We start from the raw sequence: 24,709 nt of genomic DNA, 5'->3' as shown, positions 1-24,709 counted from the left end.
TTCATACTGAAATTTAGTCCTTAATGCAAAAATATTAAGTGATAGGACCTTCAGAAGATGACTAGTCTATGGGGGCTCTACCCTTATAGATGAGATTAGTGTCTTACAAAAGGGCTGCAGGAAACCAGCCAGGTCTTTTTGTCTTTCCACAAGTTCCTGTGAGGACATAGCCTTTCCCTCTTCTGGAGGACATAGCAGTAAGTTACCATCTTGGAGGCAGAGACTGGGCTCTCAAAAGACACTCACTCTGTCACTGCCTTGTCAGTGATAGACTGGATTTCCCAGCCTCCAGAACTATGAGAGGTAAATTCTAGGGTTTATAAATTAGTCCATGGTATGATGTTATGGCAGCACCAACAAAGACATTTTAGTAGACCTAGAGAAAAGTCCAGAACAGGGGCCCTGAAGGATGGGTGGGCTCATAGAGGTGGAAGAGAGAGATAAAACCATCCCAAAGAATAGGAGTGGCAAGAGGCAAGAATAAGCCTGCACACTCATGTTCCTGGCTCAGGTGGGTAGAGCGCTGTTGAGAACTTGGATTGAAGGTGAGATGGGGCCCAATTATTATTATTTTTTTAATCTTTTTTGTGCTTTTATTGGTACATTATAGTCTCACATCATAATGTTAAAATCATGTTGATAATGACATACATGTGCTTGCTCTTGGTACCCCCCTCCCCATTTCCTTCCCTCCCAATATGGAGTACCCAGATTGATGTTGGTATATATTCACAGGTATACATATAGTCTATAGTAGTATTTGTATTAATGAACCTAAGTCTCTTTCCACCCCTGCCCTTATTACTCTTCCATGGCCCCCCTGAGGTTTCTCCTCTAGAGTCTTTTATCCCAATTACTCCCCATCCTGCACATATTAAAGAAAACATATGACCCTTCTCTTTTTGTGCTTTGCTAATGTCACTTAACATAATGTTCTCCAGGACCTTCCATTTTCTTGCAAATGATGTAATTTTATTTTTCTTTATTGCTGAGTAGAATTCTATTGTGTGTATTTCTCATAATTTTGTAATCCATTCATCTGTTTGTGGACACCTAGGTTGGTTCCACCGTTTGGCTGTTGTGAATTGTGCTGCGATGAACATGGGTATCCATATGTTATTGTAGTTCTCAGATTTCAACCCCCTTGGAAAGATAGTGGGGCCCATATTATGAAGGGCCTGGAAGTCGCTTAAAGATTTTGCATGTCACACTGTAGGAAAATGAACAAGAAGGAGAGAGAAGGAAAGAGAGGGGGAGAGAGAAGTGGGAGGTGAAGAAAAGGAAATAGAGCAGTGAAGAGGAGTGAGGTTGGAGAGCAGAAGAGAGAACGAGATCAGTCCTCAGAGGTCTAGGCAGGCTGGTTGGCTCAGACACATCTTCTGCCCACCACATTTCCTGCGCTTATGCTTTTTTCTGGATTCTGGGGCATAGTCTTCTTAAGGATGCTATTTTATTGTCTCCTAGGTTGCCACGTACCTGCAGTGCACCACAGTGGGCCCAGCACCTGGGCTTCTGTTGATGTAGTCCCTGACAGTTCTCACAAACTGGATCAGGGACTGGGTGGTCTCTGGGACTCCATGGTCTGGCCACACCGTATAGTGAAAGTGACGGATGAGTCTGTGTACATCAAGCTGTTCTTCCTGTGAGAGCAGAGAGCAGGATAATAAGAGGAATGACCCAAGTTAAACTCAACTCTGAGAACTGTGCCATGCAGGAATTTCTTTTATTTTTTAATATACACTTACTGGTGCATTGCAATTAGACATTAGAGTGAGGTCCAGTGTGACACAAATACGCATGCATAGAGCCCTTGATGTGATTCCCTCTGAATCTCATTTCCCAACCCTCCCTGTACGTATTAGTGAGATTGGTAGTGACGCCTTCATATGTGACCACAGCATTATTTGAACGGTTTCCTTTGTCAAGTCCCCTTTTTCCCCCTCCCCGAGTCCCTCCTCCAATCCTCTTCTACTGTTCTGGTCTTTCTCTTTGTCTGAAGTTCCTTTTGTTTACTTTCTCTCCAGCTTCCACATATGAGAGAAAACACACAACTCTTGACTTTTTGAGACTGGTTAACCTCATGCAGCATAATATTCTTTAGTTTCCTTAATTTTCTTGTAAAGGACATGTTTTGTTCTTTATGGCTAAGTAGAATTCCATTGTGTATGTACGCTACATTTTCTTTATCCATTCACCTGTTGCTGGACACCTAGGTTGTTTCCATAATTTGACTATTATGAATTGTGTTGCTATAAACACGGGTATGCATGGATCACTAGAGTATTCTTTTTTTTTTATGGGTCTGGAATGGAACCCAGGGGCATTCGACCTCCGAACTACACCCCCTGCCCTATTTTTTATTCTTTATTTTTAAACTGGGTCTCACTGAGTTGCAGAGGGCCTCACTAAGTAGCTGAGGCTGTCCATGAACTGTGATCCTCTGGTCTCAGCCTCCCTAATGCTGGGATTACAAGCATGTACCACCACGCTCGGCTAGAGTATTCTGATCTTAATTTCTTTGGAAAGATACCAAGAAGTTGTATAGCTTGGTCATGTGGTGGTTTCACTCCTAGTCTTTTGAGGAACCTCTATACTGATATCCATTGTGGTTATAATAATTTATCATCTCTCTAACAGTGTATAAGAGTCCCTATGGGCTAAAACTATAGGAGAAGAACCAGAAAAATCAGGGGTCACAGATCTATGTCTTTCCAAGTTGGGTTATTAAGTGAAGTGGAGCAAACTAACATACACTGCATATCTTGAACTCCCTGATGGTCCACTCAGGCAGCACGGACTCTGAGAGCATCTGCAGGATGAGGTCGCCATAGTAGAGGGAATCCTGATCCGCTGGCCAGTAATGGTCACACTTTACCTAGAAAAGGACAGAGGAAAAAAAGTGAGTCTAGGAACATGATTCCTGTGTGAACCTGGACTTTCCTCTAAATAACTTTCTGAGTTAGGACTCTAGGATCAGCTGTGAAAACAATTTGACCACCTACTTTCAATATCCTGCTCATGGCCAGCACCAAAGCTGGGCTGGAGACCCTATACAATGACCCTGTTGGGTTCATTCACTTTTTCCACACAGAGTTACATAGCTTGAACGTTGTTTTTTCTTTTTTCCTCAGCATCCTAGTTCCACTTGCAGCTAAACCATGACTTACAATGTATTATTCTTTCTGAAGAATGCTCTAGTCAGGCAGAAGAAGGCATTGTATTCCTGGCTCTGTTCTGTTTGTATTTTTATTGCTTTCCTAATGTGGGCTATGTGCCAAGAGATTTTTGAGATGTTAGAAAATTTAGCTAAGCTTGTCTTCACATGTGCCAAGAAAGGAAAAAGAAGACTGTAAACATGTATTTATTTACTCTTATATTTTGTTTTTGAATATTTATACATTTATTTATAAATTGATCTGTTTTATAAGCTGCATATATTCATTGGTTATTAATTATTTGTTTGTATTTGTCTGTGTAGAGATGTGTATCAAATATTGTATACATGGCTTTTAATCTAGTAAGTATGGTCAGACGCTTTAAGTGGTAGATAGAGCTATATATGTATATGAATAAATTTCTGTGTTTTATACACAAACATATTTATATGGTTATCTACATATTTCTCGTTGCCAATGCATATAGTTAACATATGTGTCTATATGTGATTATTTATCAAACAAGGCTAGTGTTGCTGAGGACATAAAGATTTTAGTCTCGCATAAATTAGCTCAGACACATCTGGAAACTCAGTATATATTTATTAAGCACTTTATATGTGATCTTTCTTTTAATCCTAAAAGTAACCATATAAAGAGAGGACGATAAATATAAGTGGTTTGCATAATTTGTCCAGACAACTATCTTACTTTGTATCTGTGGACACAGCCAACAGCTCATTTCTTTTTTGAGAGCAGGCCCCTTGACTCTAGCAGGGCCTCTTCCCTAGCTGGACACTAAAGGATGGAACAGACACTCTGTGTAATGAGGACTTCTGATAATCCCAGTCCTCACATGGAAACTGCTCGGACTGAAATTGAAACCAAGAATTTGAATTGGGGATCATCCGGATTTCCCGTTAGGGCCTTTTGTAACAGATAAAAGAATGGCTTAATTCCCTAAGGACTTTTACACAGCACCTGTACCCGGTTTGGTGGGGTGTAAGTTTGGGTGGGAGTAGGGGATAAAATTCCATCTGGATGGTGGAAAGCCGAGCCCAGAAGCCCGGAGGCTGTTTACTCACTCGGCCCTTCTCCACACACTGGGTCACCATGACGATGTTGTGAACAGCCTGTTCCCACGCCATTTTCCAGAAGTCATCCTTAGTTCCAGGAAGCGGCCCCTGAGTAGCGATGTATTCTCTTCTGAAGTTGTTGCCCTATGATGAATTTACAGCATGGAGAGTTAGAAACAATGGGCCTCTTCAGAACTGTAAACAAAGGGTTAGCTCTGCAGATCAGATGATATGGAGGTCTCTGCCAGGCCCTCTGGACTTGAGAAAAAGTTACTTACACAAGTGTCAAGGCTGGGAAGCAGGAGAGGAAAAGGCCAGAACACTAAACTATTGTTAAGAGAGGCATTTCCCTTGTCAGGCCGGGGCTACTCTAAAAGGAAAAAGGACTCATGTAGTGACCTAGAGAACACTCCGCCCTCAACTATGAGCTTGTGGCTGTGATTGTGCACGTGCGGTTTGTGTGTGCTCATGCACGTGTAGACTGAGGGACTGACTTTTCAGCACTCTGGATGACTGGCATTAGAATATCTGGTAAGAGATGTCCCAGAAAGGAAGCTTAATAGATGAGAAAGTACTTTTCATTGAGTTTTTACCTTATAATGTGCAGGGTGCCAGGACCTCCACAGATCTTATTTAATCCTAACCATAATTCTATGAACTAGTAAGGCAGGGCAGAGGACCTGGGCACAGGAGGGATTAGAAAAGGCCATTTGTAGCACCTTCTGTGAGGTCAGGGGAGGTGAGCAGGAAGGTGACAAGGCGATCAGGGTCCCCCAGTCTACAAGATAGCAATTCAAACTGAGGATCAAAATCGTGCAAAAAATATTGATTCCCCCAAACCCAATTCTGACAAATTGTAAAAGAACAGATGGGGAACCTCAGTAAGGTTTAAAAGCCCTCTTCCCAAAAGCTTCGATGGTTCTGTGTGTGTGTGTGTGTGTGTGTGTTGTGGGGGAGGGAGCTGCTTTGTCTTCTCTCTTTCTGAGGAGATAGAAAGGAAATAGGCAGATAGGGAAAAGGCCTTGGTAGAAAAAAGCTAATTTCCTGAGTTTCCTGAGGGGCGACAAATGCCTGAAACTCCAAAGGCTCAGGAGATAAGAAGGCCAGAGCTTCACAAAGCCATCCTGAGTTTCCTAATCAACAAACCCACCGAGCAAGTCTGGCATTCCTGAAAGGAGACCCTTCAAAGGACTTGCAAATGTCCTATGCAAATTTTCCTTGGAGTCACCCTAACCACAAACGGACTTGCAAGCGGTCAGGCATCGGCCAGTCAGATGGCAAAAGTGGGAGACTTCCCGCTCGGGAACCCCTCCCCTTTTGGGGAGCTGTTCTCTCTCTCAGTTTTGGCACTGAGAGAAGGCAGAGTGCATCTGAAGGCACGTGGCTCGGGTGACTCTCGAGATCGCGTGGACTCTGGGAGAAAGTAGTTTGCAACTGATGGGCACTTGGCTCGGGGCGCTACTGGACCCCGGAGTTCCGACTGCCCCCATAGTGTTCGGCCACTTTTCTCTATTCCCTTCTGGCAGATCGCGTGGACTCCGGAAGAAAGCAGCCTGCACCTGAAGGCAATTCGGCTTGGGCTACTCTCAGGTATTGTCCTGAAGGCAGCTGCTGGACCCAGAGTCCCAGCCCCTTTGGGGGTGTTCAGCCACCCTTGCCCCATTCCCTGCTGCTTCCAATAAACCTTTTACTCTCCTTCCTGAGGTCTGCGGGTGTCATTCTTCGCTCTCCGTAGACAAGAACTTGCCGGGGTTTTCTCACAAGAAACCCCCGTTTCATTTCCATGACTTAAAAGAAACTTCCATGTTTTTTTTTTGTTAGTCCTTGGACTTTGTTCATCAAAATCCGCTGGACAAAAACCCCATAAGAAGAGATAGTCCCATATCACTAGAATCTTTCAACCCACCCATTCTGCACTCCAGCAATGCAGAATTGCTTGTAACTCTTAGTTGAAGCTCGTGCTTCCCTTGGGTCTCCTCAGGGTCCCTATACAATGTCTCCTCTCCCACTAACAAACCTGCTCACACGAGCACTGCCTCTCATCTGACTAAATGGTCATGTATCCTTAGTGTGTGGCCCGCTCAGCTGAGAGTCCTTTATCTTCCCTTCCACCTGGCAATGTTCTCCTCCTAGATGCTCTGTGGCAAACTCCAGCTTCTTACTATTCAGAGTGTGGTCCGTGGGCCAACAGCAATGGGATCACACAGGGCTTGTCAGAGAATCCCAGATCCCACTGCAGCTCTGTGGAATCAGATCCCACCTTTTAACCAGATACCCAGATGCTGCTGATGCGTGTTAGTGCTGAGGAAGCACTGCTCCTTCTAGTTCTCTGATGTCTAAACTGTTTTGAGAGTTCCTTTAGTGTCAGGATCCCATCTTATCTTGTCCCTGCACACAGCTCAGTGTTTGACTTAAAGTTAGCAATTAATAGCTGTTCACTGAGTGAATAGATAATTCGAGTAAACATTATTATCTAAGTTTTTGGTAAAGAAAAACTGGAGGCCCAAATGAGGTGTCATGACTTGTCTGAGGTTCTAGAGCCAGCAGGGGGCAGAAGTGGGATTTGAACCTTGATTTGATTACAGCTTCTTCCATTGTAGCATGCTATAGGAAGCTGACAAAATGCCAGCTAGAATCAGAGGCCAAATGTTTGACATACCCTCTGAGTGTATGTCTATAGTTTGCAAAAATTCAAATAACATGCCAGGAGTGGTGGCCCATGCCTGTAATCCCAGTACTTGGGAGGCTAAGGCAGGAGGATCACAGATTTGAGGCTGATCTCTGCAACTTGGCAAGACCTTGTTTTAAAATAAAACATAAAATAAGACCAAGGGTCTAACTCAAGAGGTAGAATGCCCCTGAGCTTAATTCATAGTGCCAAAAATAAATAAATAAATAAATTCAAATAACATGAGTTTGACTTCACCAGCAAGGCAGCCTTAGCAATGGAGAACCACCCTGGAGAACACATCCCAGGTTTGTGACCATTGTATGTCACTATGGCCATTTTTAAAAACGGAGTTTAGCGGGAACTGAATTGAATACCTTACATTTCACAACAATTAGACATGGTCTTCTATAAATCTACAAATTTTTCCAGATGTGAGAACAGGGGGGACATCTAGAGGAGTGGCTCCTGTGTTGCCACTGGTGGGAGCTTCATCCTGGGCTTTGTGGGTCACGTACCGGGACGTAGCTGGCATTGATATAGTCGGAGCAAGGGTCATCGTCTACGTTGGACAGCTTCACTCGTGAGGCATCGTCTGCAAGAAGTTTATTGAAAGATTTGTCACTGTGTCTCAGAGTGAATGTTTTTATGTTTATGAATGTGTAGTGGCTGATGTGCCTCATCTCTGATCCCATAACAGCCACAGGGGAGGTTTTCTTATCTCCATTTTGCAGATGGAGCTCAGACAGGATAACTAATGTGCTCCAAGCTGCACAGGAGGTGAAAACAAGCAGACACAGAAGGCAGCGTTGAGCTCCATCTGTACTCTCCTTCTCAACATCATGACATTTGCCTGATGGGCTGACCAGCTCCTTCTCTCTGCTGGAGTAAATACAAGCCAGGAGAACTATGTTTGGTTGCTTTACATATTGGTTAAGGATAATTTTTTTTTTTTTTTTTTTTTTGCGGGTCTGGGGATGGAACCCAGGGGAATTAGACCTCTGAGGCTACACCCCCTGCCCTATTTTTTATTCTTTATTTTGAAACAGGGTCTCATCACTGAGTTGCGGAAAGCCTCACTAAGGAGCTGAGACTGTTCGCAGTGATCCTCTGGTCTCAGCCTCCTAAATGCTGGGATTACAAGCATGTGCCACCACGCCTGGCTTGGTTAAGGATAATTTTAAAAAATCTGTTATCTATCTATCTATCTATCTATCTATCTATCTATCTATCTACCTATCTATCTACCTATCTATCTACCTATCCATCCATTAAGAACTAGCGACTAGCTGGGGAAGGTGGTTCATGCTTGTAATCCCAGCATTCGGGAGGCTGAGACAGGAGGATTGCAGTTCAAGGACAGCCTGAGCTGCTTTGTGAGGCTCTTTGCAACTCAGTGAGATCCTGTTTCAAAATAAAGAATAAAAAATAGGGCTGGGGGTGTAGCTTGGAGGTAGACTGCCCCTGGGTTACATTCCTAGTACTGGAAAAAAAAAAAAAAAAAGAACTAGTGACTATGTTTAGCAAACCCAGGTTAACTTGATATCAGAGCTCTGCTGTTGACCCCATTGCTGCTCTTAGCCCCCAAGGAGAAGCAGCAGGACCACTCACATGGGGAAATGCCAACAGCATAAGAGTCCTTTCATAGCCAGAGTCTACATTGGCCATTGTTCTTCTGGAGAGAGTATAGTAACATACAACTTACTGGTTGTTAAAGTCCTCCAGAAACTAAAATCTCTCATATCCAACTATACCATATTTCTTTAGCCCATTTTTTATTCCAGCAGAAACGGCTGGAGGAAGACAGTGTCACAAATTTCAACACAAAACTTACAGGGTAATATATTGTTGTATCGATTTTTTCCTCTATTCTCTGGCAAAAGTGCAATGTCACATGACTGGTTTCGACCCACATCTTTTAAGTCCTGTTAGGTAAAAAATAAGTTTGAAAGAGGAGAGTATGAAATAGAAAATGGCAAAGCATACAGTCTTGGAGATAGATAACAATATAAAACACACACACACTAGCACACTAGCTGCTATTTATGAATGCCTAGTGTTCCGTATGCTCTGACCCCTCCTCGGGGTGTTCTTATCACTGTCTTATAGACGAGGTTCAGACAGGATAGCTAATGTGCTCTAGGACAAGCAACAGCAAAACTTGGAATCCAACCCAAAGCCTAAGCACTTTTGGCCAAGTCACATTGTTTCTCCAGGCTAAAGAGCTGATGGTTTTAGGGTTGCATTTGAAATCTGTGCATTCTTTCTTCCCCTTTGATCCTGGTAGAACTTCATTTGCTGTGCTATTCTGGAGCTCAAACTAGCCTCTGAAACCAGGTGGTATATTGTTAAGGGAATGGCTTCAAGCTCAAAACACAACTCATCTGAGACCCTAAGCATCGCTGTACCTCTTTAAGTCCAATGAGCTAAAGTTCCACCGTAGAGGTTAGAAGGGAAATTCTGCCAAGGACCAGGGGTGCTAAGGTTTCATGCCTGAGTCCTACCTCATATTCCTTGGATAGAAGGTAGTTGGAGTCAGCCTGCAGCTTCATGAAATGCCCTTCAAACTGGTTTATTTTTATAGGGCTATAATTGAAAATAAAACAAAAGGAAAAGAAAGTTACTGAAGAAAAGGAAAAAATGGCATAACCAGTCTGAGTTGTATTTTCAAAGCAGATAACAGAGTAACTAAAGAGCTCTTTCTTACCAAGAAGTTTTCCGGTTACTGTGAAGAAGTAAAAAAGAAGAAGAAAGACCTTATTAGCATATCACACACACATAATTAAATTAAATTAAATTTCATTTAATTTCTTTCAGCAAATTAAATGAAAGAAAATGTGATGCTTACCCTTTCTGGCCCAGATTTAAGTGGACAGATAATGGTCGATCCCTACGGATGCTCAGACGGGCAGAGGGCCTTTCTCGACCATGGCTGAAACATAGGCAGAGGATGTTTATTCTGATTATGATACTTACTTTGGACAAATTTTCCCATTTATGGTAAGGCTGTGTGTGTTTGTGCAAATGTGGAATTTTCAGTATTCATGTATATTTGCTCTCAGCTATCTCTTTGAAGGAGAAAGAACATTAAAAAAAAAGTCGATCTTTCCCACTTAGAAACGGATCTCTATAATAACTGAAGATCTCTGCCTCCTAGATTTTGGCTACGGGTCATAATCACTTCCCACACTCTCAATAAAACTTTCCTTAAAAAAAAAATCCACCAAACCAGGAAACCTCAGATGCCAGACATGATTACAAGAGAGCACGATGTGCCAATTAAAAAAAATAAAAATTCACTAAGAGAGAAGGGCATGGTGTTGGGGCCACATGCTATTTGTTTCTTAAATTAGGATGGCAGACATGAGCCACCAAATGGTGATGTTCGCCATACTTTTTGGGATATTTCAGAAAAGCCCTTGAACATGCAACTTGGCGAATATCTTTGTCTTTATGAGGATATGCATCAACCAAAAATATTTTTTCTTGTGTGAAAGGAATTATTTCATATTTAAATAAACTACCTATGGCTCTTCAGTAGTTGGTGAAGGTTAAATTCACCAATGGTGTAAAGGGCAACTGAGAATAGATGAGTCATGGTTTTAGACTTTGGTTTTTGTTTCTACTGAGAACACAATCATGATTTAGCCTGGGGAAATTAAATCATTCCTCCTTCTTACTTTTCAAGTTAAAGGGCATTTTTAGGTTTGTCTTTAAAGTCTTTAACCCAGGAATCTTGTACTTACCTCGCTTTCTGTCTGCAGATGAACAAGGCCACAAGAGCCACCAGCATGCCAATAAAAAACAGGCCAGCACTCACGCCTTCGATAACTCCAAACAAGGGCTCTGCAGTCATCCAGACAGAGACAACAAACCCAGGTGGGAAAATGAATGGTAGAAAACCAACAGGAGAGCTGCTACATTGTACCACCCAAGCCACATCACTACAATTCAAGTGATGCCCATATTGAAGTATTGACTGTCCCAAACTCATGAGGATATATATGGCTGAGAAGAAGAAAGGCTGCTACTGTCCTGTTACAAGCAGGCTGGCTACAGGGTCAAAGTTCATTAGATGCCGAAGTTAATAATTAAAAAATTTATAAAAAGCCGGGCATGGTGGCACACACTCGTAATCCCAGCATTTGGGAGGCAGAGACTGGAAGGTTGTGGTTTGTGGCCAGCCTCAGCTACTTAGTGAGGCCCCCTGCAACTCAGTGAGACCTGGTTTAAAAGTAAGAATGAAAAATAGGGTTGGGAGTGTAGCTCAGAGGTAGAATGCCCCTAGGTTCCATCACCAGTACCAAAAAAAAAAAAAAAAAAAAAAGAAGTTTTTAAAAGAATTCAGACACTATATATAAAGCTTGGGGCATCTGAGATAAAAGTGATAAGTCTGCCACCAAGATAAAGATGCTACTTCCTCTAAATAGAGTATATTATACAGCATCTGGGGCTTCAACAAATCTAGTGGATTGTTGAGAGATTTTTTTTAACAAAATCTCATTCTTGTGATCTGGCACGATGTTATCATCAGGAGTTTATGAACTACTAATAGTACCTTTATTATTATTTTGAGACAAGGTCTTGCTATGTTGCCCAGGTTGGACTTGAACTCTTGGGCTCAAGTGATTCTATTTCTTCAGCATGCCAAGGGGCTGGGATTATAGGTGCATGCCCTGGGCCCAGTTAGCAAGTTTGTTTATTTATTTACTTGTTTTATTTATTTTGTGGTGCTGGAGATTGAATTCACAGCCTTGTGAATGCTAGGCAAAGGCTCTGCCACTGAGATACATACATAGTCTTAGTCTTTGTTTTGCAGGTCTGGGGATGGAACTCAGGGGCATTTGACCTCAGAGCTGCACCCCTGCCTATTTTTTTTTACTCTTTGTTTTGAAACAGGGTCTTACTAAGTTGCAGAGGGCCTCACTAATTAGCTGAGGCTGTCTGTGAACCACGATCCTCTGGTCTCAGCCTCCCGACTGCTGGGATTACAAGTGTGCGCCACCATGCCCAGTTTAGTTTATTTTTAAAAACAGTTTTATTGAAAGATAATCTATATACCATACAATTAATTCACATATCATATACATCCTCAATCACTTTAAACTGTACAATTCAACAGTTTTTAGTATAGCTACATAATTTTGCAAATATTACTACAATTTTGAAACATTTTCATTACCCCCTCCTCCTCCCAAAAAAACTCTGTATCTATCAGTGGTCATTCCCCAGTCTCCGGCAATTATTAATCTACTTTCTGCCTCTATAGATTTTCCTATTGTGGACATTTCCTATAAATGGAATCCTAAATATGTGATCTTTTGTGATTGACTTTTTTGACAACAATATATTCAAGAGTCATTCAAATAGCATATAATTGAATGATATTTCTTTTTATGGATATATTACATTTTACCTATCTATTCATCTCCTGATGGACATTTGAGTTGTTTCCACTTATTTTGTGTGTGGTACTGGGGTTCCTGGAAACCCTTCTACCTCTGAGCTACACTCTCAGACCTATTTTTATACTTTTTTTATTTTTTGGAAACAGGGTCTTTTTTTAATTAATTTATTTTTATTAATTTATTTTTTAAAATTGGTGCATTGTAGTCATATATCAATCACATTGGAGTACAAGACTTGAGAGGATATACAAGCACACATCATCCAATTAGCCCTCCTCCAGCCCCCATCCCATTCCCTCCCCCTCCCTCCATCCCACGCTTCTTTGGTGATTTACTTTGATACATTTGTTTATGTACCTCCTGCGTTTTAAAGAGGCTCCGTCCTCCAGTATTACATACCCTCTGATTGGTCACATTAGTTGCTTCACTATAGAGCCCTTTCTATAGCTCAACCTCTTCCTGTTGCCCTTTTCCTCCTAGTTATTGCTGATTAAGAGAAGCGTCTGATTTATATTTTCTGCGATATTTCTCTGTGCATGCTGCGTTGCAAGTACCGATCCCACTCTTGATGGTCCCAGTAGTGGCCTGGCTACTCAGTGGACTGATCCAGACCTCGCTGGCTCAAGCAGCGGCCTTGCCTCATGGGAGGCCCCAGTTCTGGTCTCGCTGGCCCCTGCACCGGCCTAACCCCTAAACTGGCTTTGGTCCCGGCCTTGGAGGCTGCAGGAGTGAACTTGCCTCACGCCAGGCTCCGATGCTGGCCATTGGCCCCTGCACCGGCCTAACCCCTTGGCAGGATTCCAATCCCGGCCTCGGAGGCCCCAGCACCGGCCTAGCCTCACGGCAGGCTCCAATGCTGGAAACAGGGTCTTTTAAGCCAGCGTGGCTGGCTTCGAACCTGCATGATCCTCCTGTCTCCGCCTCCCAAGCATGGGGATTACAAGCGTGCACCACCACGCCCGGCGAGTTGTTTCCACCTTTGAGTTATTATTAATTATGTACTTAGGAAAGAAATTGCTGGGTCATATGATAACTCAATGTTTAATATTCCGAGAAACTGCAAAACTGTTTTGCAAAATCAACTGAATCTTTCTTTTTGTTTTTCTTTTCAGTGCTGGGATCAACCCAGCTTCTTGCATAAGCTAGGCAAGAGATCTACCACTGAGCTACACATCTCTGGTCCATCCACATCATTTTATACTTGCACAAGCAATGTATGGGGGTTCCAATTTTTCTGTATCCTACTAATGCTTGTTATTATCTTTTTGAATATAGCCATTCCAGTGGTTATAAAGAGGTATCTTATTGTGGCTTTGACTTCCATTTCCATAATGACTAATGGAGTTGAACATCTTTTCATATGCTTATGGGCCATTTGCACATGCATGAAGAAATGTCTATTCAGATCCTTTGCATATTTTAAAATTATGTTATTTGTTCTTTTTATTATTGAAATGTAAGATAAGACTACTTTAAATATTCTGAATACTCAACCCTTTTCAGATATATGAATTTGCAAATATTTTCTCTCATTCTGTGGTTTAGTTTTTTCACTTGTTTGATGGTATCCTTTTAAGCATGAAAACTTTTAATTTTGATTTATTCCATTTAATCAACCTAACTACTCTTTTCTTGTTGTTTGTGCTTTTGGTGTCATATGTAAGAAATCATTTCCTAACCTAGGTCACAAATCCTATATTTCCTTTAAAAGTATGAATGTTTTACCTCTCATATTCAGGTGTATGGAATAGCTCATCTTGGGGATTATATTTTAGTAACTTGGATTTGTTTATTCTGTGTTGTTTCTCAATACTTATCAAATCAATACAATCATCTCTCATGTTTAATGTTCTATTTTGAATGTATGTTTATTGTATTCCTTATTATATAACATTTTTTTTGTTGTATACAATTATTTCAAATAGGAATCATGTTTATAGAGTCCCTACTTGACATTAAATTGTAGGCAAATACATCTAAATCCTCTTAACTGGGCTCTGATCCTTCTTTGGTCTGTGGAGTGGGAGATTATCCCTGTATTTGGCATCAATAGATAGGAGGGTTTGTGGTGCTGAGCCATCTTTGGTCGTGCAGCAGGGGAGACTGGGTTGGGTCTAAAGAGCTTCCCTAGACCAAGAGACCAAGCACAGCTAGAAAGCTGGGACAGACCATAATATCAAGGAACAAGGTGATCAAAGAGATGCTATTCTTAGCATAATGGAAATATTGCCAGTGGCCCAAGTGCAGAGGTTTATGCTCAGGCAGAACATGCTAGAATCCCAGCGGCACCATCCTTGGAAAGTTACCTGACCTCCTGGAGCCTCAGGTCCTTATCTTTAAAATGGGGGTGTTAACAGAATCTATTGCAAAAGGTTGTAGTGAGGATTGACAAGTTATTCTATGAACAGTGATCACTATTTTATTCTGTTCTATTTTTGTAGTACTAGGGATACGAACATAGGACCTCATGCTGGTTCTGCCACTCAACTATAGCCTAGCTTATAAAATGCTTAAAACGCTCTACAGAGAAGGTGACCAGCAAATATTAGCTGCTATTATTACTCAAAGTTCTCTGCTAGCACACTAAATAGCATTATTGTTGTTATTATTATTATCATTATTATTTTGAGGTCCTGGGGATTCAACCCAGGGCTTTGTACATGCTAGGCAAGCAAGTGCTCTACCACTGAGTGATACTCAGCCTTTTAAATTCACATTTTTAGATAGTATAAAAGCAACACATAAAGCTGGGTGTGGTGGCGCATCCTTGTCATCTCAGCACTTAGGAGGCTGAGACAGGAGGAATATACAGGTTCGAATTCAGCCTCAGCTACTTAGTGAGGCTCTCAGCAACTTAGTGAGACCCTGTTTCCAAATAAAGTATGAAACAGGTCTGAGAGTATAGCCCAGAGGTAGAAAGACCCTGGGTTCCACCCCCAGTACCACACACAAAAAAGCAACACAGAGTAAGCAAAATGAAGAAAAATCACCTATAACCCCACTGTTTTGAGATATTCACCATTCATACTCTGTTGTTTTTCTTTTGGTCTTTTTTCCTATGTAGCTGTCCTTCAGTATCTGTGGGATATTGGTTCCAGGACCCTTCCATCCCAGGAAACCCAAATTTATGGTTGTTCAAGTTCTTTATATAAAATGGTATATATTTGTATATAATCTATACATATCCTCTTGTACACTTGGCATCTCTAGATTAGTTATAATAACCTAATGCAATGTAAAGGCTCTATCAAAGACTGTATTATCCTATATTGTCTAGGAAATAATGACAAGAGAAAAAGTCTGTATATGTTTAGTACAGACACAATTTTTCCCCTAAATATTTATGATACACTCTGTTGAATCTGGGGATACAAAAGGCTAACTGTCTATGCATATATATACATATATATGTATATATATTCTCATTTATAACTGAAAACCTTTTGTACCAACTTACATTTTGGCCTGTGTTAGCTCTTGAATTCAACGTTTCAATTACTGTTTAACCAATTCCTTTTAATAGAAAAAAAATCTGTATTTCACCTTCATTTCTAGATTACTCTCCTTTCAATCAGTTCTACAGAAAATTGTACAATATCTCTGATCCACATCAGTTCACAATCATATGAATATCAAGTTCTAAGTGAAAATAAACATTCACCCACCATCAGGCAAGTCACTAGATGTCCCCCTGGGGGCTCTTGTAGGTGACAGTGGTTTGAGTCACATGTAGGTGGATGGAAGGTTAGCCTTACCTGACTCAGTGGTGATGGGCAAAGAGAAAAATGTGTCTGAATACAGTGGCTTTGTGAATTCTTTCAGGTCTTCATCAAATAGCTGAGTAAAGGCCCGAATGCTGATTCTGAAAAGAAAAGATTTGTTTAAGTGCAAATAAGTGGCCGAGCACAGTAAGATTGCTTGCAAAAATACGCACAAGAAGAAACAGGGTGGCCACCTGGCCATTGCATATGCAGGGTGAGATATGAATTACGGGATCAGAGAGACCTGAATTCATGCATTCACTCATTGATTTATTCATCAAAATATTTACTGAGCTCCTGTGGTGTGCCAGTTCCTGTTCCAGGAGTTGGGGATACTGCCAGGAACAAAACCAAGTCTCTTCCATTCCAGAGGCTACATTGCCATAAAGGAAGTCAGACAATAAATCCACAAATATAACATGTCAGATGGTAATGTGTGCTATGAAAAAAAAAGCAGCATAAGGAAGATTGAAAACGATAGTAAGAGTGTGTGGGACTGCTGTGTTCAGTGTGGTCAGGGAAAGTCTCCTCGATAAGAAGACATTTGCACAAACACCCAAGGAAAGTGGAGGGGGGTAGCCAGGCCCATATGCCAGGTAGTGAAACTGCAGGTGCAAGGCTCTGAGGCTGGGACATGCCTGGAGATTTTGAGGGCAAACAAGAGACTGGCGTGCCTGAAGTCCAGGGAGTGGGCAGAGATGAGGTCAGAGACGAGATGGCCTGACCATGTAAAACCCAGCTGGCCATTGCAAAGACTTTGGCTCTTGTTCTAAGTAACATGGGAAGCCACCGAATGGTGCCCATTAGGATCCCTCTGGCTGTTGCTTCATGGAGAATAAATAGGGGCAAAGGGAGAAGGAAAAGTAGTAAGATTGATATTGCAGTAATCCAGGAGGGAGATGGTGGTTTGGACCAGAACAGTAGTGGTGATGGTATTGACAAGTGTCGACTATTTCAAAGAAAGAGCTGATAGATTTGCTAATGCTTGTGGATACGAAAGCAGAAGTGGAATTGGGGATGATAATACATGTCCTGGCCCAGAATCTGGAGGGTCTGAAGTCTCTTTGTCACTCTGTTGCTGGTTGGAAAAATGGTCCCCCAAGTGTTTTATGTCTCTGTTCCTTCATTTGTAAACTAAAAGCATTGGATATAACAATCTTGCCATTTTATTCTTTGAAATTCTAGAAATCACAGGTATAAAAACAAAATACAAAATGGATGTAGATGAATGAACACCTTTGGGGTGTAGGAAGGAGAGAGTGACTTAGCATATACTTGGCTTAACATTAGTAGGTTATTGGGAACTCTGTTCTTAAAACTCTTTCCAAAATCAGGCACCCTGACCACATTTCCAAGCCTAGCACTTAGCTCCCACCCACAATCCAGTACCATCCTATTCCCCAGTCTTTCCTACTATCTCTTTTTAGGCATCCCTTATTTGAAACTGGACTATGTTGCTCTTCTCTGAACAATGTGTATATCTGCCTCTACATCTCTGCTTGCTCTACGTCCTTATTTCCAAATTCTTCTCTTTGGTGCTCAGCTAAAATGATACATATTCCAAGAAGCATTCTGAACTTCCACAGCATTTATTTAACTATACCTTTCTGATGCCCTTGAATATTTCTGCCTATACTTTACAAATATGTCTTCTTTCGACATTATAAGCTCCCTGAAGGTAGTGGCCTCATGTATCTTTCTACCATCTCTAATACCTGCACCACTGCCCTTTATTACCTTCATAGGGGAGGTAATAAAACATACATTGAGTATATTACCAGCATAATAAATATAATATGAATGAGGCATCATTTTAATGAGCAGATATCTGATAGTAGTTATTTCGTCTCTAAATGTATCCAGAGTCAGAATTGTATAGCAGATAGTTAGAGAACATATGGCTTCATTACCCACATTCAAGGAAAATGAGGTAAGGAAAAACTGACTACTTGATTGTTGTCACAATGCTATTCTATTTAGAATAATAATAAAAAAAAGCATACGAACACTTTCCTAACCTCCAAACTGTCTCTCATCATTATGATCTGCCCTTTCTCATTCCAGAAGGAGCAACGCTAATACTACATACAGGTAACAGGAACTCAACAATGAGTGAGAACATATAACATTCACGAACATAATTAACTCTCAGAGTTTCTGTTTTGCCACAGCCTGTTCCACAAGGTCAGCAAAGTGTTTTACTTGTGCCTTTGGTATAATCACCTAAATCTGGCATTTTCCATTTTTTTTTTCTATCCTGATGTTTATTTCTTCCTATTTACTTATTTCCTTAGGAATAAAAACCAACCAACCAACAAGCAAGCAAAGCAAAAATGATGCCCGACAGCATGGAGGGTCACTGTGTTGATTATCATCCTGGGACAGACAGAGCTCCTTCTGTATTGGTGCATGATCAGCAGCCACCACACAAGGGACTGTTAGATATGCACTTCTGCACTGATAGGTTATGCCTCCTCTTATCAGGCAGCATCTGTCTGTCAAGCTGTTAACCAGAATGAACAAAGCATGTATTAGAAAAGTACAGGAAAGCTGAGTTCGAGAAAAGAAGTATGTATGCCATGAGTCCATTAAGCTACTGCAAGAATGTGTAATGTTCACAGGTTGTTTTGTCTCATTCTGTTATTTGTTCATAAATATTTCATGAGCACCTTTTTGTGTATGCCAGCTACTTGATGTATTATTCTGTAACCAATGACACCTCTGTCTCTCCAATTACACTGTGAGCTCTTGTAGTCTAGTTAAGAGAGTGGGTAATTTGAAAAAGAATTAAAAGTTGCAGGTAAAAGTAGGATTCAAAAGCTACAGGAACAGGTGCTGCATCCCTGGACCTGAGGAAGCACTCAGCACCCCAGCCATGGGTTGACAGGGATGGTATGAGGCTGGCTGAAGGTTGAGCTGGCTTTTAAAACAAGTTAGAGAAAAGTGGAAAGCTTCCCAAAGAGAGTAAAAAGAATATGCAAAGGTCCAGAGGTAAAAGAGCACCACGCCACATTCAGGAAACGTGGAGGAGTGAGGGATAGCAAGAGGGCAGGGCGGACTTAAGACAAACAGTAAGAGACTGGCTGTTGTTAAATCAATGTGAATCACAGGAAGACCTTAACCTAGAAGAGACATGACAAGGTTTGGTCTACCACATGTATTACTCCTCAGGACAATCTCTTAACAAATGCAGATGAGGAAACTGAGGATTAAGAGCTGAGATACTGCTTACAGGTACACAGCTAAAAAATATCAGGGCTGGAACTCAAATGCAGGGGCTCTTGTAGAGACCTCAGCAGCTGCTGTGGACAGGAAAGGAGTGTGCTGGGAGACTGGCCAGCTCTGGTCCAGACAGACTGTCAACAAATTGTCAACAGCTTCTGATTTGCTTTCTCTGTGAAATGTAGTTCAGTCGCCTCCCCAATCTACATTTTCACTTTCTGAGGTTTTAGTTACCCACAACTGACTGTGGCCCAAAAATATTAAATGGAAAATCCTAGAAATAAACAGCTTATAAGTTTTGAATTGTGCTCCATTCTGAGTAGTGTGATGAAACCTCACACTGTTCCACTTGGTCACACCCAGGATGTGATGCATCTCTATGCACTGTTTTCTCACCCACCTGCTAGTCACTAAATAGTTGGCTTATCAGATTAACTGTCATGGTATTACAATGCTGAGTTCCAGAAACCCTTATTTTACATAAAAATGGCCCTTGGGTGCAAGAGTAGTGATGCTGCCAATTCAAATGTGTTATTAATTAGTCTTATATGGTCTCTTCTTGAAGTAAGTATTGTACTAGTATTGGGAAGAGGTTTTAAAATTTATTAATGTATCACTATTGGGAAAGATTTCCAATTTTAAAATATATCTTCTTTACTAAGAAAGCCAGGGTTAGCTAACAGGAAGAAGAGACTTGTAATTTCCATTTGTAAAGGAAAGAAGGCTGGAGCCAGAAAAAAAATGTGTCTTTACATTCCTAAGAACAATTTCACACATTTTGGGGGATAAGACAAAAGGTAAAAGCCTGTGTCTGGAGACAGAAATGCCTCCCCCTCCGGCCCTAAATCCCGCTGGAGAGATAGCAGAAGCAGAGCTGGGGCTGGAGATAAGGGGGTAGCATTATCTCCAGATCAAAGGACCTGCCTAGGACTTGGGCGGGATAAAAACACTCAGTAAACTGGAGTTCTTTGGCATTTTCATTCAAATTTCCCCCCTGTGCCCCGCTCCGGCACAGGGCTGTAACTATCTCTAAATTTCTATCTTTTTAATAAACTTCTTTAAATCTTCAGCAGCTGTCCAAGTGATGAATACTTATTCTTAGCTTAGGACAAGAACCCACGGTTTTTCTGTTTGTCTGTCTGTGTGGTGGTGGTGGGAGAATTACTTCTCCCCACGCACACACCACGCACATTTCACCCCCGCAACAAGTATCATTAATAAGTTTGTATGTTTCTTCTGGGGGTGCTGACCTTGACTGGGAGGTAATTGTGAGTTTGTGGTGAGTTCTGGGTAAAAACAGCAATGCAGAGTTCTTGCCTAAGTGAGTCTTTTGTTTCAGGAACACCATCTTGCTGCCTTGTCAATGTGAAGGAGGGTTGAGGATTCTCTTAGGTGTGACATTATGCCAGAGTCTCCTTTTGGAGCTGGCAGATTTTTTTTTTTCCACTGAGACCTAAAAATGGTACCCAAAAGAGGTAAGACCCAATAAGATTTCAGTGTTCACCAACCAGAATGGACACTGGCCCAGGCAGAACCTGACTGGCTGCCATACTGGCTGGGTTATCAGCTCTACCACACCCAAATGGAAGGTGCATTCTCTGCAGGAGTAATAATCTTGGACGGTTCCAGGCTTATATCCAAGATGGTAGCCTAGGTTCCCTTTCCTTTGAGGACCCTGATTAGGATGCTGTGAACTTTTGCTTCTTCTTGCTTTCTGGAAACAGAGCAGAACAAGAGCATCACCAATTTGTGCCAGTATGGGGAATGACCTAGGAAGATTTGGGAAAGCTCTGATTATTAATATTATTAATATTATTATTAATATATTATATATATATAAGCTCTGATTATTAATAATATTATTTCAAAAGAAAATAATTGGTATATTTCAAAATAGTTGTGTCAAAATGGAGGTAGACATGGATAAAGAAAGGACTTGGTTTCGGCCTAACAACAGGCAGCTATTCCAGTGTAAATCATCCTGTCTCAAAGTACTTAACAAGTCAGTAGAGGAGAGCTAGGGCTTCCTCTTTCTAAAGACAGATCTACATGATCTAGGGGGGATGGGGCAGGGTTTGGCCTTGCCCTTTAGGAAAGGAGACACCTTGCTAGGGGAGGTACCTTACAGGGACGTTCACGTCAGAGTCACGCAAACAAGATGGAGATCATGGGTATAAAAAAGGCCAAGTCCACGTGTAAGCCCTTTGGTGTACTCATTCGAGTCGTCCCTTCATGCCATTCTGGCATGGGGCTGTATTTCTATTTTCTGTATTTCTATCTTTCTAATAAACTTCTTTAAATCTTCAGCAGCTGTCCAAGCGATGAAAACTTATTCTTAGCTTAGGACAAGAATCCACAGTTTTTCTGTTTGTCTGTCTGTCTGTGTGGTGGTGGTGGGATTACTTCTCCACACACACACCACACACATTTCCCCCCCAACCTATTCCCACAAGACAATTTGTAGGGCTTAAAGGACCTCCTAGCTGCAGTGGTGCTTCCTGAAGGCCAAACAGCTGCTCTTCTTCACCTGCCATCTCTGGGGAGGACGGTGTCCCCACTTACTCAGGGTCCTTTCCATTCTGGAGTTTTATGTGAATTAGAGAGCACTTTGATCTTTACAGGCTTTAGAAGGTAACTAACTAAGCATATTTCTATTCCTCATTAAATATAGGAAGATATAAACTTATATTTTGGGGGTCTCCCTAATCTTGGTCTTTCTACTTGGACATTTTCACAATAAGTAATGTCATAAATTATTTGACTCATATTAGAGAAGTTGTAGGAGAAAGAAGAATCTCTTAGAGGACTTTAATTCTTCACATAATGAATGGTAGCTTTTGCAGAATTCTGAAAGTCGTCTTTTACACATTACCTAAGAAGGGAGGCAGGAGCCCAGCTTTTATAAATTATCCAGCAAAATGTAGCATATTCTTGTAACATAGGCTATTAATCCAGAGGAGCTCATCTGCAGCTGGTGCACCTAGTCATGTAGCATGTCCCTTTGTAGCAAAATGATGGCGACCCATCTAACCTGTAGGCAGTGTGCGGCTTCAGTGGTCCGTCACAGAACTTTTGCTGATTAGGATCACATTTTCCACCTAGGCTGTCCATCTCTGCTCCAAGCTTAATGTTAAAACTCTTAGAGTTGCTGTCAGGACTTTCGGCGCATTTGCTGGCAAAATAATTGGTCTGGTACACTCGGATGGAGGCGTTGTGCCTGTACTCCAGGTAGGAAGGGAGAGGGTGCTGTTGTTCTGGTTTTAGCTCATCGCTGCCTAGAGAAGGAAACTCACAGTTAAGGACCGCCTTTCTTGTGACTTAAGTGATTTCAGTTTTCTAACTCGGTTTCTAAGGTTGCCTCCTCATCCACAACCTCTGGCTTTCCCAGAGCACAGATGCTGCGATCTCAGAGGATGCTGTAAAATTCTCCTGATGAAAACTAACTTAATTCACTTTTACTAAGACAAATGTTACACATATAATTCACACACACACATATGCTGTCATTTTCTAGGAAAATAAAATAGAGGCCACTCATTGCATCAAATGATAACGTGTCCCATAACTTTAGAAAACAGAACAACTCCCCATTGTGAGTCAACCCACTCGATAAGCTCTCTACCTTGCCAACAATCACTGTAGTTGAGCTAATAAGGAAACCCCTATGACCTGGGAAGTAGGGAACAGATAAGAAAAATCATGTCCCTGGCCAAAGCATTCATCCCATAAGAAATGCTTCACATGTTGTGCTCAGTCTGATAATTGCTCTCTATGTGGCCCTCTGTTATCTGGAGGACAATTTAATCCTGGCTTGAATTTAGCCCCTCACGTAGAACACTTCCCAGAACCCCCACCCCCACCCCCCTTGTCTGCAGTGTGTTTTGGCACTGAAAACTAATTTTGATGTTGGCTGGAGATGAGTGAAATTAGGAAGGTAAATATTATAGAGATCAGATACCATTTACAATGAACTTCAAGAAGGGGTGATGTAGGATTCATTATAGCACCCTGGACTCTTGCTTAATTAGATTTTTTCACATTGAATGAATTTTGGAAATATTGTTTTTCTGGTTTATCAGTCTTTTACTTATGTCTTATTAGTCTGAGGATGCAGATTAGGGGGTAGAGGAGAAAGAACTGATTGAGAGAGATTAATCCCAAGGCCTGGGTCCCAACATTACATTCCCAACCCTCATGTTACAAAGGGTCCAAATAGAGACTTATGTAGGTTTTTTTTCTAATTCCATCCTCCCCTCCCCAAGTTTCTGTATCCCTTCCTAAACTCTGGAGCTACATTTCAGAAGGTTTTCTGGTTCCCATCCTCTCACAAATTCCATCTTCCACAGTCTCTAGCCGCTAAAGCTCCCTTCTGATAAGCAAACTCAAGACCGAGATGACAGGTGACTTCCTGCATTTGGTTGGTTCTTTTGTCACTAATTCCCTTTTATGTAATAGAAATTTTTTTTGGCAGTAGTTGAAAGGGAATGTTGCCTTTAGGATTAGTATGTATGTTACACATGACATTTATACACGATGGATTATCATAGATCAGCAGGGACCGTAGGCCATCTCCATGGACACAAATAATGGAAACTCATCTGGATGTAGAACCCAAGGCTGCTGTCAAGGATGTGACTTCATTTTGGTCATTGCCTTAAATTCATTTAGTAAAACATTATTGTCATTACAGTCTAATTAATTCTAAAGTATTTCCACAGTTCAATTACAAGTTATGTGGAAATCTGGGATGAACTATTGACCCTTGAAATTATTTAACTAATTATTCATAACCAGCTTTAGTACTTTTTTTTTTTTGCAGATCTGGGGACAGAACCCAGGGGCATTAGACCTCTAAGCTACACCTCCTGCCCTATTTTTTATTCTTTATTTTGAAACAGGGTCTCACTAAGTTGGAGAGGGCCTCACTAAGTAGCTGAGGCTGTCTGTGAACCCAGATCCTCTGGTCTCAGCCTCCCAAATGCTGGGATTACAAGCGTGCGCCACCACCCCCGGCTTAGTACTATTAAATAAAATGTAAAGGAACATAGACTGTTAGATATCTGGTGAAACTAAAATACCATTTAGCCTAGAAATTGCTCCAGTGTTTGTCAGGTTTAAAGTTTTCCTTTTATCTAGTAATGGGTCAAAATTGTCAAGGATGCTTTGGAAACTTGTGTGCAACACCTTAAACACTTTTGAAAAATATTAGAAATGTAATATATATTCACGGTGTTCTATGCACAAGCATCTCTTTTATAGAGATAACACACAAGGAATCAAAGAAAAATATGTACATGGACATTTGTACCTCAAATGTAACTCTTACTGATGGTTTGACAAATGCTGATATTATTAGCTTATAAGGTCACTCTGTGGTTGTATAAAATATTATGATAAGTATTCGTCCAGTTTTTAGAAA

At 41.3% G+C, this 24,709-nt stretch overlaps 1 protein-coding gene across 1 annotated transcript in view; it reads right to left on the bottom strand.

Annotated features, from left to right (window-relative positions):
- The window catches only part of PTPRB (protein tyrosine phosphatase receptor type B), a gene marked incomplete at its 3' end in the record, with an annotated part of 139,947 nt that overhangs the window by 14,421 nt on the left and 100,817 nt on the right, over window positions 1-24,709 (bottom strand). Inside the window, exons 21-31 of the mRNA XM_080705077.1 lie at window positions 22,322-22,561; window positions 16,063-16,169; window positions 10,646-10,745; window positions 9,748-9,831; window positions 9,607-9,624; window positions 9,404-9,485; window positions 8,734-8,824; window positions 7,418-7,494; window positions 4,241-4,375; window positions 2,753-2,875; window positions 1,477-1,640 (exon numbers count right to left, since the gene is read on the bottom strand). Coding sequence (XP_080561203.1) covers window positions 1,477-1,640; window positions 2,753-2,875; window positions 4,241-4,375; window positions 7,418-7,494; window positions 8,734-8,824; window positions 9,404-9,485; window positions 9,607-9,624; window positions 9,748-9,831; window positions 10,646-10,745; window positions 16,063-16,169; window positions 22,322-22,561 — 1,221 coding nt within the window. The remainder of the gene's footprint in view (window positions 1-1,476; window positions 1,641-2,752; window positions 2,876-4,240; window positions 4,376-7,417; window positions 7,495-8,733; window positions 8,825-9,403; window positions 9,486-9,606; window positions 9,625-9,747; window positions 9,832-10,645; window positions 10,746-16,062; window positions 16,170-22,321; window positions 22,562-24,709) is intronic.

The sequence above is a fragment of the Muscardinus avellanarius genome (genome assembly GCF_963383645.1).
Source record: "Muscardinus avellanarius genome assembly, chromosome: 11".
Classification (NCBI taxonomy): domain Eukaryota; kingdom Metazoa; phylum Chordata; class Mammalia; order Rodentia; family Gliridae; genus Muscardinus; species Muscardinus avellanarius.
This window is presented reverse-complemented; position numbering and strand designations above follow the sequence as displayed.